This window comes from Dipodomys spectabilis, unplaced genomic scaffold (assembly GCF_019054845.1).
Source record: "Dipodomys spectabilis isolate Male_0828 unplaced genomic scaffold, ASM1905484v1 ptg000094l, whole genome shotgun sequence".
Classification (NCBI taxonomy): Eukaryota; Metazoa; Chordata; class Mammalia; order Rodentia; family Heteromyidae; genus Dipodomys; species Dipodomys spectabilis.
Genome location: NW_024870771.1, coordinates 16,349,184 through 16,367,714, shown reverse-complemented (window position 1 = coordinate 16,367,714; position 18,531 = coordinate 16,349,184). Strand labels below are relative to the sequence as shown.

General features: G+C 40.8%; 1 protein-coding gene across 2 annotated transcripts in view; it reads right to left on the bottom strand.

The window, feature by feature from the left end:
* Positions 1-18,531, bottom strand: part of CUNH2orf76 (chromosome unknown C2orf76 homolog) — a 51,854-nt gene that overhangs the window by 11,045 nt on the left and 22,278 nt on the right. Inside the window, exons 3-5 of one of the 2 annotated variants that reach the window (XM_042685251.1) lie at positions 16,310-16,454; positions 8,344-8,394; positions 4,205-4,242 (exon numbers count right to left, since the gene is read on the bottom strand). In XM_042685251.1, the coding sequence (XP_042541185.1) occupies positions 4,205-4,242; positions 8,344-8,394; positions 16,310-16,442 (222 nt within the window). In that variant the 5' untranslated portion in view covers positions 16,443-16,454. The remainder of the gene's footprint in view (positions 1-4,204; positions 4,243-8,343; positions 8,395-16,309; positions 16,455-18,531) is intronic. The other variant, XM_042685250.1, reaches the window with a different exon arrangement.

Genomic DNA, 18,531 nt, shown 5'->3' with positions numbered 1-18,531 from the left:
CTAGAAACAGAACAGAAAGGCCTCTCAGCTCCAAACTAGACCCTCTGAACCCAAAGGCCATCAGCCATGAACTTCATTTAGTCAGGAGCACAAGAACTTGTTCTTCAAAGCAATGTATTAGAAGAAAACAGAAAACCTCCTTTTTGAAAATCATTTTAGAATAGGTAGTATATACTTGTGATGTAAACATATGGACAGAGTGAAAAGTATGGCTCCTCCCAGCCCTTCTCTGCCAGCTACCTATGCTTCCTCCAAAGAACTTGTATCTATTCCTAATTCCTGCACAGCCTTCACAGGTTGTCTCTGTGTACTGTGGACAGATGTGTATGGAAACATTTTCACACACCAGGAGCATAGGTATGCTATGTTCTGACTCCTTTTGCTCTTAAAAACAATTTCAAATCATTCTACCTTTTCTTTGAAAAGACATCTAGCTCAGTCCTCAGAGATGGGCACTGAGCTTGTTCCTCTCCTCCATAAATTATCTTGCAATGAACACCCTTGCACATATATTACATATGTACCATTCTATCCATTCTATAAATCCCTAGAAGTAAAGCTGCCAGGTCAGAGAGTTACGTGCAACTTTTATTTTGGCAGGTGTTGCCAGATAACTCTCCTGAGAAACACTTACGCAAGCTATGCCTGCAGTAACTGCTTCCACACACATGCCAACAGTGAGTTAGCAAGACTTAAATGCACATTAATTGTACTCTTAATTTACATTTATTTTCTTATGACTAAAGTGGCTTCAATTGATTTGTAGGGTAACTGATTCAACGCAATTGTGTGATCTCACATAAGGACAGGATCTCACATAAGGACAGGATCTCACATAAGGACAGGTAGTTATGTCTCCAGTGTCGATGGGATTACAGTGGCACACCACCACACTCTACCACTTGAACCACATTCCCAGTTCTTCTGCTTTTAGTTTTGTTATTCTGATAAGTTTCTTCCACTTTTCTTCAGGCCAGCTTTTGCCTTCACCTATCAAATAGTAGGGACTACAGGTAAGCACTGCATCACCCAGCTCAGAATTGACGTTGTGATACTATCACGATACTATCCTCATTATCCCCAGCATATCTCGCTTTTCCCTCTCCCTCACCCTGTCTTTCTCTCCCTTTCCCTTTTCTTCTCTGTCTGTGTGTCTATGTGTCAGTCTCCCCCCTCCCCTTCCTTCTCTCTCTCATTCAACTCAGGGCTTGGACACGGTCCCCGAACTCTTTTTGCTCAAGGCTAGTGCTCTACTGCTTTAAGACACAGCACCACTTCTGGTTTTGTGGTAGTTAATTGAGATAAGAATCTCATGGACTTTCCTGCCTAGGCTGGATTTGAGCCTTAGATCTTAGCCTCCCAAGTAGTTAGGATTATAGGCACGAGCCACTGGCACCTGGCTATCCCCAGCATTTCTATTTAAGACTTATTATAACCCTCATGGGATATTTTGCTCTCTAAAGTTGAAATATAATTTAGCTTAGTAAAATGCGTAAGTCTAAAGAGGAACTCACTTTAATGAGTCTAGACAATCACAGCTTGTAGAGTTATATTCTTAAGAGTGTTTAAGCCAGGCACCGGTGGCTCACACCTGTAATCCTAGCTACTCAGGAGGCTGAGATCTGAGGATCTTGGCTCAAAGGCAGCCCAGGCAGGAAAGTCCATGAGATTCTTATCTCCAATTAGCCACCAGAAAACTGGAAGTGGTACTGTGGCTCAAGTGGTAGAGCACTAGCCCTCAGATGAAGAGCTCACAGAGAGCACCCAGGCCCAGAGTTCAAGCCCCACAACCAAGAAAACAAAAGGCAAAAAACAAAAAAACAGTGTTTGTGACAAGGGAAGGGAAATAAGGCTGGCAGTGGGTAGTACAGGGTGTGATGAGAACATGTGGCTAAGGTTTTCTGAGGTTTGAAGACTGTTATCTGTAAAAAGCACATGGAATTCTTTAGAAAGTTGCATAACCATCTCCAGGGGACAGAGTCCATACTTAACTAGAATAGTTAGGAATTGGGGGAAAGTTTACAACCAGAGTCCACAAATACTCTAAGTGACTAGCTCAGGGAATTCCTCCTTGAACAAATGTACTGCTCAGCTGGGGAAATAATCCTAACTCACAACGCAGTTGGCCTAACATACCCAATGGGTGGGCAGCTGTGGATTCAACCATTTATGGATTGAAAACACTATCAGTCATATGCTGGTTCTCTCTGTATGGCATATGTAACGATCTTTTTCTCTTGTTATTACTCCCTAAATGATAAAGTACAATGACTATTTTGATAATATTTATACTGTCTTAGGCATTGTAAGTAATCTAAAAACAATTCAAAGTGCTCTCTCTCTCTCTCTCTCTCTCTCTCTCAAACCTTTCTATCTCAAGGACTTGAGGATCTTTGGATTTTGCTGTCCAAATGGATCCCAGAACCAATCTGAAGGAAGGACTATATTTCATGTTTTCCATGTTTTGGGAACAAGGTTGAAAATACTCCTGGCCTTAAGAAGTAATAAACTGGATGAAGTCTGTGGTCAGATGTAGTGGTGGAAAGTTCTAGTACCATAAATGGGGTAGAAGACACTGTGTGTCCCTCAGACATACCATGTAAACACAACATTTTGAGGTATCTGACAACGGGTATTATCAAATTTTCATATATGAAGGTCCCTATAAAGTTACCAATCCCCCTGCCATTTTTTTATGATCTAGGACATATATTCACCTGAAAGCTGATTGAGTTTATGAGTACAACTACACCTAGACACAAAGATGAGTATTAGTGACCCTAAGAGTTAAAAGTAAGATTAGGTCCTGACTCCTGACAGCTTCATGTAACTGAGTGAGCATACTGCTTCAACAAAAAGTCCATGCTGGGACTAAACAAGAGGGAAATCTTCTACTGTGATCTCATCAAAACATTACTATAGGAAGAAACAGAGGGGCTGGGAAGGTGGCTCAGTGGTACAGTGCTTGCCTTGCATATATGAGGCCCTGGGTTCGATTCCTCAGCACCGCATAAGCAGAAAAAGCTGGAAGTGGTGCTGTGCCTCAAATGGTAGAGTACTGGCCTTGAGCTGAAGAGAAGGAGGTGGAGAGGAGGAAGAGGAGGAAGAGGAGGAAGAGGAGGAAGAGGAGGAAGAAGAGGAGGAAAGGAGGAGGAGGAAGAGAGGAGGAACAGAGGTGTGAGTACAGGACTGAAAATCCCTTTAGAACTCACTGTATTCTATAACCTGGGGAATAAGCTGGACTTCCCTTACAATGGATCACCTGCCTCTAATTGCTTCTGGGATGTCATTAAGCAGAGAGACTAGACTGCCAAGTAATAAATGGCTTCTTTTAAATGTGACCCAAGCTTCCTTATTTTATATAAATGTTAGGTATTTTAAAAGTACACCATACACTACCTTTTGTGTGTGTGTGTGTGTGTGTCTGTGTGTCTGTCTGTCTGTCTGTGTGTCTGTCGTGGGGCTTGAACTCTGGGCCTGGGCGCTATCACTCGGCTCTGATTCAGCTCAAGGTGAGTGCTCTACCACTTGAGCCACAGCAACACTTCCGGTTTTCTGGTGGTTTGTTGGAGATAAGAGTCTCCTGGGCTGGGAAGGTGGCTCAGTGGTAGAGTGCTTTGCCTTGCATGCAACGAGGCCCTGGGTTCAATTCCTCAGCACCACATAAGCAGAAAAAGCTGAAGTGGCACTGTGACTCAAGTGGTAGAGCACTAGCCTTAAGCTGAAGAGCTCAGGGACAGTGCCCAGGCCCAGAGTTCAGGCCACAAGACCAAAAACAACAACAACAACAACAACAACAAAGAGTCTCATGAACTTTCCTGCCGGCTGGCTTTGAACTGCAATCTTCAGATCTCAGTGTCCTGAGTACCTAGGATTACAGGTGTGAGCCACGGGCGCCCAGCTACACTACCTTTTTAAAGGATCTGCTACTAATAGATATATGTGACTTGGCTTTTTTAATTTAATGGGAAAGGAAGGCTAAAGAAAGGAAACCTACAAAATGATAATGATTTAAATACAAAATATACATGTGTTCACTCACTCCTCAGTTCAACTAATGCTGAGTCCTACTATAAGCCACATACTGCACACATGGAACATACCTGACTTATTTCAAAACCATTATTTGTATACATGTTAATTGTACTGCATAAGTTTCGTTTTTTTAACATTCCTAGACATGTTTATAATGCTGTTTGCATACCTTTGATTTATGTGCTTGATGCATAATCTTTAGTTTATCTGAAAAAAAAAAACAAATTGTCTTTTTACACAGATTATTCTAATAGTTTTGGGGGTTTTATACTGGTTCTGGGGCTATCCTTGAGCTTTGTTACTCAAGGCTAGTGTTCTACCACTTGAGTCACAGCTCTACTTCTAGCTTTTTGGTGGTTAATTGGAGGTAAGAGTCTCACAGATTTTCCTACTCATGCTATTGAGTAGAATTACAGGCATGAACCACCAGCACCCACTTCTAATACTTCTTTTGAAGCTGCTGGAGGTGTTGCTAAGTGGTAGATCACTTGCCTGGCATATTGGAAGCTCTGTGTACAATCCCCAGCTCCAGGAGAGGAAAAAAAAAAAAACCCACACACAGATAAAAGTACAAAGATGCTTTAAAGCTTTGTACTTTGCCACACAACAATGGTGTTTCACATATAAAGTCAACTCAGCCTCTTTGACCTTAGAAGAAAAACAAATCCCATGACTATTTCATCTTTTAAGCGTCATTATTAAGGCTAAATTCACAAATATGAAAAATAATACATATATCCTAAATTGAGGCAGGCATTAACCACAGCAGTTCAAAAACACACATACTCTCAGGGCAGGCATAGCATTCTGTATCACTGGCAGAAGTCAAACATTGTCCACGAGCACAGGATCCACTTTCTGCTTTCACACACTACACAGGCAGACTCTGCCCAAGGCGCTTTGTTCAACCCCAGCCTCATTCCTTAATCTGCTTACTCTGAAGTCAGGTCGTACTGTGCTTTTACAATAGGCAATTTCTTCACACTTGGGTAAAATTCTGACTGCAACCATCAGTCCCTAATTATATAGTAGATATAGCCATTCAATAGGCTTAAATTCCTGAAGTTTCCAGTTCCCAACTCTGTTTTATTTAACCATTCCATTATTCTATTGTGAGTACAGCATATTATTACATCTCAGTAGGCTGGAAAGTACAATTCATTTCTATTGCTCATGTTGTCACAAGGAATTTCAGTGGTGGTAGGAAATGAGCCATTTAAAAAACAGACTTCAATTTGATGGTGTTGCCATAATACCCCAAGAATAGGGTATACATCTCCCAGTGAAGAACTGGCATTCTCAAATACCCACGATTTAAGCAGTCAATCTACAGCCATACATTACTAGTGTTTTCTTTTCCTTCTATTTTTTTTATTAGTATACATTAGTTATGGGGGGGATTTCATTTGACATTTCCATACATTTACAATGCATCCAGTCAGTCTCACACACACCCCAATTTCTCTCTCCTTATTAGGATAATTTCAACATGTTTCATTGTTCTATTTTCATAGATGCAAACCATCTACTTCCACTGAGTTTATCCTTTTTCATTCTTTTCCAAGTGCTTTCTATTGAGATTTTCAGTACAAGGTCAGCACCCTCAGGACTACAGCTCTACATTCTTAATAAATACAAGAAAAATATGCTTCTTAGGAATGTAAATATGCTACAAGTGTTAAAACTCAATTTACATTGAAGGAATAAAATAAACAAATGTTACCATTAGATTCTCTATTATTCTGAGTAACCATTACACTTTTCTTGCTACATGTGTGTTTCCAGTTATTATCTGAGTTAGGTTAGAGAAACCAACAACTTTTTTTTTTTTTTTTTAATAAAAGGAGCTCAAGCCAGGCACCAGTGGCTCACACCTGTAATCCTAGGAGTTTGAGATCTGAGGATCACGGTTCAAAGCCAGCCTGGGCAGGAAACTTTGTGAGACTCTTATCTCCAATAAACCACCAGAAAACTGGAAGTAGCACTGTGGCTCAAGTAGTAGAGTGCTTGTCTTGAGCTGAAGAGTACAGAGACAGCACCCAAGCTCAGAGTTCAAGTCCCATAACTGATTTAAAAAAAAAAAAAAAAGGAGCTCAAAGTCTGTTAAAATCAACTTGAAAACTGTACTTTGACTTTTTAAATATTAATCACAGCCTACATACTTTTAATAAGCCTTTTAATGAGAAATAACTTTGCTTTGAGAGATTTGGCAAGTCCACAACAAGACTATGTTATTTTACTTTTAACAGAAAAAGAAATACTCTGAACAGAAATTTCACCATATTGTTCTCTCTGACACAAATTGGTGAAATCCAAGAAGAGGGAATGCAGAAAAATGATAAGCTAGCAGAAAGTGTTGTATTTTATATATCTTTTGTGGTTGTATAATCTCCTTTGCTTATTTTGACTTCTGAAAAAATACTCTTTATTAACAAAGCACTATCTATGGGTATTGTTTCCTTAATGAAATATCCTTGAGGAAAGAACTTTATAAAAATAGTATCTTGTATTTGTGGAACATTTACTATGTTGGCACATGAATTGTCTGATTTTATAGAGCCTTATAAAATAGCAATTAGCTAATCATATGTCTGTGCTCATTTGTTCCTAATTCAGAGTTAGTTTCCTGGTTCTGAGAAATGAAGAACCAAGAATGAATCAGGAAAAATAAAAATGCAATTTGAGTTTGAAAAAAAAAAAAAAAGCAATTAGCATACGAGCACTGGACATGAATGCCTTCAGTACCTGATAGCTACACAATTGGGACTTAAAAATAAGTAGCATAAGTGGTTAAATCAGTAACAGATGTAGATGTCAATTAAACAAGAAGAGGACTCTGGGAAATCTCAGACACTGATGGCCAAGAGAGCCAGCTGTGCCCAAGGGCACAGCAACAGTAACCTGAAACATTGAGATCGGACTCTGCACCCTTCCTACTTTCCCACACCCAGAGGAGTGTTCAGTTTCCACAAGTCATGCAACAATGCTGGATGGCAATGGCAGGTGACAAAGTAAGACTGCAGCCTTTCCTGCTCCTCACAAAGTATCAGACTGTTAACTCGCCAAACCCCAACAAAGAAGACTCAGTGGTTCTGCAATTTCTCCCCAGCTCATCTGCATACACAGAAGCCCTGGGAGGAAAGGGTTTCAATCAGATGCAATCATCGAAAGGGAATTATTTATCACAACTCAGATAGTCTGATGCTCTCATTATTTTTAAATTGATCTTTAGAAACAATTTGTGTGGAATCTAAGTCTTATATAGACACAAGCACCATGCAAAAGGGAAACCATATGTAACTCTTTTAATTTGAAGTGGCATGTGAAAGATGAGTCAAGTTGAAGGTTCTATTTCAAGGCGGTATTCTTCAAAAGCCAAGAAAGCCACAACTGAGAAGTTTCATGTTTACCTTAATCACACTTTCTATTCCTTTCTCTTACTCAATATTGAGTATGTAAATGCTTTAGGGCCAATAAATCAAGGTACTTTCCACTCAGTGCCTTCAATTCTGCTTGACTACCTCTTATGACCTCACAATTAAGTCTCTGGTATTAAAATGCAGACACACGGAGAAGACTGAGATTTCAAAGGACTCTAGGTCATGAGTTGCCCTGTGGAACTGGAACAGCAGAAAAAGCCACTCCAAAAAATGCTCTAAGGTAATAAAAAATGTATACTTTAAAAACGTCTGCACTCATTAATGGAAATATTCATTAGGTGCATCCTAATTTTCAAGTCAACTCTCCAATTCAGGTTTGCTAAATGTCAGTATGCTGAAGGGTAGTGGCTCTTCTGTCTTTATTCCAATTCATGACTCCCAGCCTCTGGACTTCTTACAATATATTTAAATCATCATTGCAACATTCAACATATAAACCTAACTTGTTCAAGTTATTTGCATGTAAATTACAAAATCTGTTTTTCTCATTCTTAGTCCTCAATCATTTTTCCTTCTTTGATTATCTGGTAAAGAACTTATTATAGAAACAGTTTTGCCAAACATGTTATTCCTCAAACATACACTGCATTCCTAAACAATTACAACTTGTTTTAACAATATAGTAGGATTCCTATACTCCATAACCTTCTAAATGGGTTATTTACTTATTTTGGAGCTAGGGATGAAACCCAGGGCCTTATACATACTAAGTATGTGTGCTATGGCTGAGCTTTACCTCCAGTGCCTCCAAACTCATTCTAATTTACAGTAAATTAACTTTGAAAACCAAATTCAAATTCCTATCAACAAAAAACAAATGCAAAATAGTGATAACATACACTTCAGAGAATAAGAAAACAATCATTACCATATTTGTAATTTCTGAATGGTGGTGGCAGGTTGGTCCTCAAAGGAATATCTACAAAAGAAAGATAATTTTTAGTATAAAATATTGGGACATGGGGCTGGGAAGGTGGCTCAGTGGTAGAGTGCTTGTCTTTTTGTTGTTGTTGTTGTTGTTTGTTTTTTTTGTCGGTCGTGGGGCTTGAACTCTGGGCCTGGGCGCTGTCCTTCAGCTCTTCAGCTCAAGACGAGCACTCTACCACTTGAGCTACAGCGCCACTTCCGGTTTTCTGGTGGTTTATTGGAGATAGGAGTCTCACAGTCTTTCCTGCCCGGGCTGGCTTTGAACCGCGATCTTCAGATCTCAGCCTCCTGAGTAGCTAGGATTACAGGCGTGAGCCACCAGCGCCCGGCTAGAGTGCTTGTCTTGTATGCATGAGGCCCTGGGTTCGATTCCTCAGCACCACATAAGCAGAAAAAGCCGGAAGTAGCACTGTGGCTAAAGTGGTAGGGCGCTCGCCTTGAGCTGAAGAACGCACAGGCAGCACCCAAGCCCAGAGTTCAAGCCCCACGACCAACAAAAAAATACATATATGGACATAATGTACAATGTACATAATGTAGAATGCCCTCCTCTGTTCACAGGCTTAAGTGAAGCATATTGACAGGAGACAAATGTAGCTAATGTGACATCAAAATCCATGGGCATCTCAAACAATGAAGCCATCAGTAAGGTATCAATCAAGCTGTTATTAACTGAACTGAAGATTCAAAAACAATATTAACAGAATCAGTACTTCATTAAGCACAACAGTCCCTATGTGCACTTAAAATCTATAATATACATGTATAGGTCATTATGTATTTTCTATATACTTGATGCTTATATATGACTTTGAGAACCCTTGAATGTCTTTAGTCACTAGCAGGAACCAGTAATCTAAAACAATATTATGACTCTTACCAAAATTCAGAGGCCCCACCTAAATCCTCACAAAAACAAAACAACACAAAGAATAAGTGGTCTTTTTAAAACAGATTCCAAATACTAATATGCAGTTTAATTAATAGCATCTGATAGAACTCCTACAGAGGATAATTTGGTAACATATCAAAACTGTATGCCTACAATTCTTCACCTAACCATCCCAATACAGGAACCATCTCAGAGACTTTACATGTGTGTGTGGGCGGGGGGGAGGGGTAGTGACATCCATATATGGATAGTACAGCTTTGATTACAAATGTTCAGAAAAATGCATTCTTCACTGACATTCTTATTCGATATAACATGCCCGATAAAATAAGATAAATTATATATATAAATATATATCTAATATATATAAATATATTATGTATATATATAATTTAGAGAGGGGGAATACATCTTTCATAGGGCTTGGATTGGTTTATTGTGCTGCTTTTAGTTAGGCATGTGACCTTATGTTTCTCAGGCATGTTTCTCAGCCTCGTTTGTCCATTACCTATACAATGAGAGTGATGGCGAGGCAAGAGGCTGCAATGAAACTATCTAGGCAGAATGCATGGGTACAGTAAGCACCTCAGACACAGCAACACCAGCAGTCATCATTATCACTATCTCAAAAACTCCTCACTCAGCCAGGTATCTGTGGCTCATGCCTGTAATCCTAGCTACTCAGGAGGCTGAGATCCAAGGATCTCAGTTCAAAGCAAACATAGACAGAAAAAGTCCTTAAGACTCTTATCTCTTAGCCACCTAAAAGGGACAATGATGCTGTGGCTTAAATGGGAGAGCACTAGCCCTATGCACCAAAGCTCAGGGACAGTGCCCAAGCCCTGAGTTCAAGACCCAAGATTGGCAAAAAAAAAAAAAAAAAAACACAAAACAAAAAAAAAAATCAAAAAACAAAAAACAAGACTTCTTTGAATGCAAGGATGTGGCTCACCAACTCTTCTAAGCTCTACAGACCTGCAAGTCAGATGAAAAAGATAGGCTTGGGCACCGAACTCACAGCTCAAAAGTTTGTGTACCCCCCAAACGTTCACCTTTTTTCTAGCAGTGGAATGGTCTCCACCATGCACAACGGGAGACAGCAGGTGAAAGGCATTAGCAGGCAGGCCTGTCCATGTGGGGGTGATGGGAACCCCTGCTCTGTTGGGGGACAGGGTACAATCAGTTGTCTCCCTCAGTGATCCTGCAGTCCTGGGAAGAAAAGAATGTACCGACTCTGGCAAGTCTACAACTTCCCCTGGCCTTGTTGTAGTTTGAAAATTACATCTTATTCTCGAGGACTTTTAAGAGGAATCTATTGTGCCTGTACCAAGAACTCTCTTGCACTCACTGCATCAACACCAAAGACACCACAACCAGAAAGAATTTAAAATAAAAATGTAGGGATTTCCTTTTGCTTTAAAACTTGAAAATGCTTTGAGTAACAACCTCTCAAAAGCAGGACACTGTGATATTGCAGGAAACCAGAATGTGCAATCTCAATCTGTGCTTCTCTGGCATAAGGTTTGGAGCTAAAAGCAGATGCAAAAAGTTCTTTTTATTCCTTCTATTTATCTAAAAGCAGTCCACAGACCACAAAGACAAAGGCTATCCCACCTACCCTCTTCATCAGAGGAACAAAGGTTAATGGCTGACAACGTTTCCCTTCTCAGCCAGCAGATGGCAACAGAGGGGAATCACACTAGTAAGCTTGCCCAAGTCTTTGCTCCCTGCCCACAAGCTGCCAATCCTGAGGTCTCAAAAGCCTTTTTCCACTGTCTTGGCACTGCTCTAAATATTGTGCACCAAAGACTCCAGATATGCAAGAATATAGGGCCTTCATTGAGAATTACTCCCTGACTATCCCCAAGTGCATATGAAATACACTCTAATAAACTGCTTACTTTTCCCTTGTTAATCTATCTTTTGTTATAGGTTTCTCTTCCAACTACGAATTTATAAGGGTTGAAGAAATTATTTCCCCTCCCCTGTAATATCATCTCTTAGTATGATCTTTCAATCCCCATACACATTAAGAAAACAGCAATAGGGGCTGGGAAGGTGGCTCAGTGGTAGAGCGCTTGCCTTGCATGCATGAGACCCTGGGTTCGATTCCTCAACACCACATAAGCAAAAAGAAAAAAGCCGGAAGTGGCGCTGTGGCTCAAGTGGTAGAGCACTAGCCTTGAGCTGAAGAGCTGAGGGACAGCGCCCAGGCCCAGAGTTCAGGCCCCACAACTGGACCCAAAAAAAAAAAAAAAAAGAAAGAAAACAGCAATAAGCTGGGTGCCAGTGGCTACTCAGGAGGCCAAGATCTGAGGATTGTGTTTGAAGCCAGCCTGGACAGGAAAGTCCATGAGAGTTTTATCTCCAATTGACCACCAAAAAGCTAGAAGAGGAGCTGTGGCTCAAGTGGTACAACACTAGCCTTGAGCTAAAAAAGCTCAGGGACAGCATCCAGAGGTCCTAAATTCAATCCTCAGGACCAGCACACAAAAGAAAACAGCAATAAAAACTTCATACTTACATGTAAGTCAATAAAGTTATTTTAGGAATAATTATGTTCTTTATATGAAGTCCTTTAAAGAATCACTTTGAAGTAGTGAGTCTATTTACTCACTGCCAAAAAGGGACCAATGAATGGAGGACAAGTTATGAAGACAAGGAAAAAGATTCATTTGAGAATACCAGCAAAACTAAGAAGACAGAAGGCTAGTGTCTTGGAAACCCCATGTTAACACAGCCATGGGCCCAAGGGACAGAAGGGCTCCTTGGTTAGGAAAGGACTGGTGAATGCAGACTTAGAGCCACCAGTCCCATGGCACAAACCAGGACAAGTTTGTGAAACCTGGTGGCTGGTGTACCTGGAATCACAAGGTCACCACACCTACTAAATCTTGAGCACATCTCAGTTACTCCCATCTTGATATGTTCCGCTCTGAAAGAGAGGGGAGATTAGGTAAATTGAACCAGACAAGTATTCCTGAAGTGACTACTATGTACATGCAGAGCTGAGCAGATACAATCTTACCCAAAAGTCCAGAGAGCAAAGGAGACATACACAGTGTGCAGGCAGAGTGGCCAAGGTTTGTTCCGTTTTTGGTACCTATAAGCTATCTGTCCAGGCCCAAGTGAAGAGTCGGTGCTTTGGATATCTCTGGAAAGTAACCTAGGTGACTGTTATCGTATGCCACACAGCAGAGGTAACATCTACAGCAAGGCTGGGGGACAAGCATAATACTGCACTGCCCCCTCATTAACCTCCAAATGAAAGACTTTTGGGGGGAGGGAGGACTTGAACTCAAGGCCTAGGCACTATCCCTGTGCTTCTTTTTGCTTAAGGCTAGCACTGTACCACTTGAGCCACAGCACCACTTTTGGCTTTTTGGGGTAGTTTATTAGAGATGAAAGTCTCACAGACTTACTTCTGACCCTCAGACCCCTCCTGCTACCTGGATGGTGATGGAGGCCATGTGCTCCCTCTTGGGGGAAATATGGCCCCTCTAATAAACCTTATAATAATCTTTTTCCTGTGCCTGCCTCTGTGTGGTCCCCTGGGATGGATGTGTGGGACCCTTCATTACTAAGATTTGAATTCAGAAGTAGCATGTCAGTAGGCAGGTACTGTTTGAAAATCCATGCTAACCCTTTGCTTAATATCTATTTTCCTGGGAAAGAGCATGCAAAATGTGTTCTTTTTTCTTGTTACACAGGCCCTATGTATTTTGGTATTTTGTGTTTTCTATCACCTACTTTCCAAGAAAAAAATTTAAATTAATTATTGTCCCAAAACTTTAAGCCTTAGATGTATGTACAATATATTTCTGTTCTGTTAAAAACATATGAAACTGGGTTCCAGTGGTTTATGCCTGTAATACTAGCTACTGAACAGATTCAGATCTGAGGGTCACTGTTCAAAGCCAGACTAGACAAGAAAGCCTATGAGACTTATCTCCAATTAAGAATCCTTAAAAGAAAAAAATCTCACAGATTTTCCTACCTGGGCTGCCTCGGATCTCAGGAGTAAGCCACTGTGCCCAGCCAAGTGAGAGATTTTTAAAGTCAGCTACAAGCATGTGAAGTCAGAGGCTTTGCTTAGGTTTCCCTTGGTTAGATTGTAATCTTAATCTTCTTCAGTACCTTGATTCTCCTTACTGAAGTAATACAGGCAAAAAAAAAAAAAAAAAAACTACCCCAAAATATACAGGGAATTAAAAGTGTTAGGGAGAAGAATTTTTACAAAGTCCAGTGGGAATTGAAACATGGAGATTCATTACATTTTTGAAAGTTATCTAGAGCTCAAAATATAACTCAGTATTAGAGCACTTGTCTAGCAAGTGAGATGACCTGGGTTAAATGCCAGCCACATAAAAATTAATAAACAAACCTTTACATACTTTCATTGATCATGGCTGACATTAGGTGTAGGGCAGAGAAGAATCACAGGAAGTCTGAGACATCAGAGTAAATGCTCAAAGTATGGGGACATATTAAAGACTGAAGGGATCCCAATGATGGCAAAGACTTACATGCCTTTAAATAGAGAACCACGGGGTCTACAGCAATATCACTGTAAGCAAATTGTTCAAATAAATGGGGGAAGGAATGTTTTTCCTTCTTGTAGACAGTCAGCTAATATCAAGAAAAGGGATTCTAGAACTAGAAAAATCACTGTTTGGAAAAAAAAAAAAAATCACTATGAGTGATGCAGCCAGAATCATCAGACTGCTAAGCTGGTGGATAGAAGTCTGATAGATACAGGATGTACACAGGGCCCCAGGGCACTCCCTATGGAGATTGTCAGTTACAATGGAAACCTGACAGAAATCACTTGCCACCTTCACCTGACTGTCTATCACTGCCAGAGCCAGGGCCAACCCTGCTGCAGTGCCCTGGAAAAACACCACCGTCACCTCTACAATCCTCCTGCCCAAAGGTCAGACCTAAATCTAAACTGGGAAAAACCATCAGAAAGTCAACAGAGGAACAATCCATGCTATGCAAAACTGTCAAGATGATGAAATATCACAGACTGTAGAAGTATTTCAGTCTACAGGAACTGTATGCCACATATGACCTTAACTTTTCTCATAAAAGACCTTACTTTAATTAAGATCTCAATAGACCTCAAGTGTGTGTGTGTGTGTGTGTGTGTGTGTGTGTGTGTGTGTGTGTGTGTGTGTGTGTGTGTGTGTGCGCGTGTGCCAGTACTGGGTCTTGAACTCAGGGCCTACTCACTATCCTTTAGCTTTTTCACTCAAGGTTGGAGCTCTATTACTTGAGCCACAACTCCACTTCCAGCTTTTTACTAGTTACTTGGAGATAAAAGTCTCCTGGACTTTCCTGCCTAGGCTGGCTTCAAACTGAAATCCTCAGGTCTCAGCCTCCTGAATAGCTAGGATTACAGGCATGAGCCACCGGCAGCTGGCTCTCAATGAAATCTTGACGCCAAGTTCCTGTGATCACCATACAGTACTATGCAAGAGAAAGCAAAGTCTTTGTTTTCAGAAAATCTACACTGAAATATTGAGGGAATTTTGCTAGCAATGTATTCCTAAATGGTTCACAAAGGAAAAACAGGAGTGGAGGGGCGGGGGGGGGGGGGGGGGGGGTGAGGTGATAGGAGATGAAGGAAAAGAGAAGAGAAAAGATACAGAGACCAACGTTTCAAAGGGTTGACAGTTGGAGAAATCTCCATGAAAACCATCCCCGCATGTCCTTACTATTCTTCTGAGTCTGAATTATGCCAGAGTGAAAAAAAATATGGTTGAATATAAAATGAAACATATCAACCCATAGAACTGTACACGAACACCTGTACCTTGAACTATATCTAAATTATACCTTAATTGAAATAATGAGAGCTTATACTACATGCTTTATCAAATAGTGATGATTAGAACCCTTCAATGAAAAACAGAGGTAAGGAGCCCGTCACAGACCTATTGAAATGACTGGGTTCTGCTTACTTTTAGTCTGAAATAATAAACCAGCCCATCAGAATAGCTGTCATTCCTGTGACCACAGACAGCTCTCATGATTTCCTGGCTGTAAGCTTCTACTACCTTCCTGCCACACTCCTTGACCAAAACCTATTGTGTGTTCAGCTGTGTAAACACAATCTCTCCATTCCTTTGTGAATCAACCCACAAAGACAAAGGTCCATTAAAGCAAATATGATCTTCCTTTTTTTGAAAAGCCAAACATGACAGTAATATTCTCTGATGAGGACACAAACACTACTCATTGAGAAACACAGGACATGCTGATGCCCTGCCAGGAGCCATTTGGGCACTTGGCTTACAATCTAGTATTTTCCAAATACTTTAAAAACAGGGACTTAGGGCTGGGAAGGTGGTTCAGTGGTAGAGCGCTTGCCTTGCATGCCTGAGGCCCTGGGTTTGATTTCTCAGCACCACATAAGCAAAAAGAAAAAAGCCAGAAGTGGCGCTGTGGCTCAAGTGGTAGAGCGCTGGCCTTGAGCTGAAGAGCTGAGGGACAGCGCCCAGGCCCAGAGTTCAGACCCACGACCGGACTCAAAAACAAACAAACAAAAAAAACAGGAACTTAGCCAGGCACCAGTGACTCACACCTGTAATCCTAGCTACTCAGGAGGCTGAGATCTGAGGATCACAGTTCAAAGTCAGCCCAGGCAGGAAAGTCTGTGAAACTCTTATCTCCAATAAACCACCAGAAAACTGGAAGTGGTACTGTGGCTTAAGTGGTAGAATGCTAACCTTGAGCTGAAGAGCTGAGAGACAGCACCTAGGCCCAGAGTTCAAAACCCACAACCACCACCATCACCACCAACAACAGAAAAAAACAGCGTCAAGCTATATAACCTACGTTGGCCTGAAACTCAAGTTCCTCCTGCCTTTACCTCCAAGTGCTGGGATTACAGGCATGTGCTACCATACTCAGCTTCCTTTTATATTTTTAAGAGATTATTATTAACATCACAGCCAGCTATTTTTTTCCAAAAATACAAATAAAACAAAGTGACTTTAATATTTCCTACCTTGCTTTAGAAATACTATAAATTCCTTTACAGTTTGTTCTAAATCGATTCCATGATACACCAAAAATTTGAAATTGCGGTGCTCAAATGAACGAATGATGCGAACCGTAATGGTCACTCCTTCAGCAGCCATGTGAAGCAATTCCTGTGGAAAAGATACGAGAACAACCTAAGTGAAATCAGCTCACAATTATCTACAGGTGACATGTCTGCCTTTCCACATTAGTTCTCTGGCACCCAGTCCGTCCTTCCACGCTATATAGTTAGTAACAGACTCCCCATGTGGAAGGCAGATTCCAGGGCACCTACAAGGGACCTTGAAGATTAGTCCCCCCACTACTGTGATCCAGGACAGTCAGTGTCTCAGATGTCCTGACCTATGGAAGACTCAAGGGCACAGAAGATGAACAGAAATAACTAGAGCTATATGCATGTGTGCGCAGGGAGAAATGGAATAGCCAATCACAAGCACATGGTAGACCCACCATGGCTCTGAGATTGCTATGCCAACAACCTGAATTGGTCCTGAGATGAAAGTACATTTCTAGAGTCAATCCAACAAGGAGCAATGTAACCTTGCAAGTGCTGCCAGATGTCAGGGTTGAGTTATCAATATATTATGGCCTCACCTATCTTTCACATCACTGAAGATGAGTATTATACTTCATCCTAAAACTCTGCACTAGTCCTGTGTGCCATGGGTTAATATTATCTCAGGTGAGGATCTCACCCAACTCACTGGAAAGGTAGAGACCAGACACTTAGCGAGACTGCAGAAAGGGTTCGACGTAAAGCTGGGAAATGATGGGGCCAGGATTCAGGCATCAATTTCATGCCAAAGACCATGCTTCTAACTTATGAATTGTATCTTCCCAAAGATGCTGCAAAGTTGCCAATATTTTAAAGACACAGTACAGTACAGATGCATATAGTAGTAGCTAAACCCTGCTATTTTCTTTTTTTTTTATTTTTTTTTTAAATTTTATTTTATTTTATTTGAGAACATACTGTACAGAGGGGTTACAATTACATGGGCAGGATAATGCATACATTTCTTACCAAGCATTACAGCCTCCTCCTTTGTTTACCCTTCACCTCCCTTCCCAGCCTCCCCCCTCCCCCCCACCCAATCATACCCCCCCCCCCACCGACATTGTAAAGCTGGTTTTGACATGACATTTTGTACTTCTCATTGTTGCAACAGGTCCACCTGAATCCTTAAACGACTTGTTTGTCCCCGTCTCCTCCACATGTTATACTGACATCAAATATAGTGAAAGCGGGGGTTACACTGTGGGGGAGGGACTTACAAAGCAACAAAGAAATAATCTTATAAATGCGTTAGAAACACATGCATGAAAGAAACAAAAACATTAAAATACATATTTGAGGGTTCATTTTCCTAACATCACATTCTCTGACTTTTTCCGCTTGACTCATACCTATACTAGATATTGCAAATAAGGGAAACCATGGGACCTATGTTTCTTTGGGCCTGGCTTACTTCACTTAATATAATTTTTTCCAAGCCTTTCCATTTCCTAACAAATGGGGAAATGTCATTCTTTCTGATGGAGGCATAGAATTCCATTGTGTATATATACCACATCTTGATCCATTCATCTACTGAGGGGCATCTGGGTTGGTTCCATATCTTAGCTATGGTAAATAATGCTGCAATAAACATAGTTGTGCTGGTAGCTTTAGTGTGGCCTTGTTTGTGATCATTTGGGTAAATGCCCAAAAGTGGGATTGCTGGGTCATTGGGGAGCTCTATGTGGAGTCTTTTGAGGAACCTCCATACTGCTTTCCAAAGTTAAACCCTGCTATTTTCATGTCATTTTCAGTCACAACCTACAATAAGAGAAAGGCACAGTCATCCCTTAGTATCCTTGGGAAATTAATTCCAGGATGCATCCCCCCCAATACATGTACCATGAACATCCAAAGCTAAAAATGCTGGTCTGTTATTTAGGATAGCATAGTATTTACATTTAACTATGTACATTCTACTATATTCTACTATATGTTCACTAGATTTCAATATTTTCAATCAGCACTTGGTTAAATCCATGCACACAGAACCCATGGACATTAGGAAAAAAAGACCTATGATGCTAATAAACATAATAAAGAATAAAAATTTAGCAGGACATGCATGGTGGCATTTGCCTATAATCCCAGCACTTGGGAGCCAAGATAGGAGGATAGCAGATAAGAAA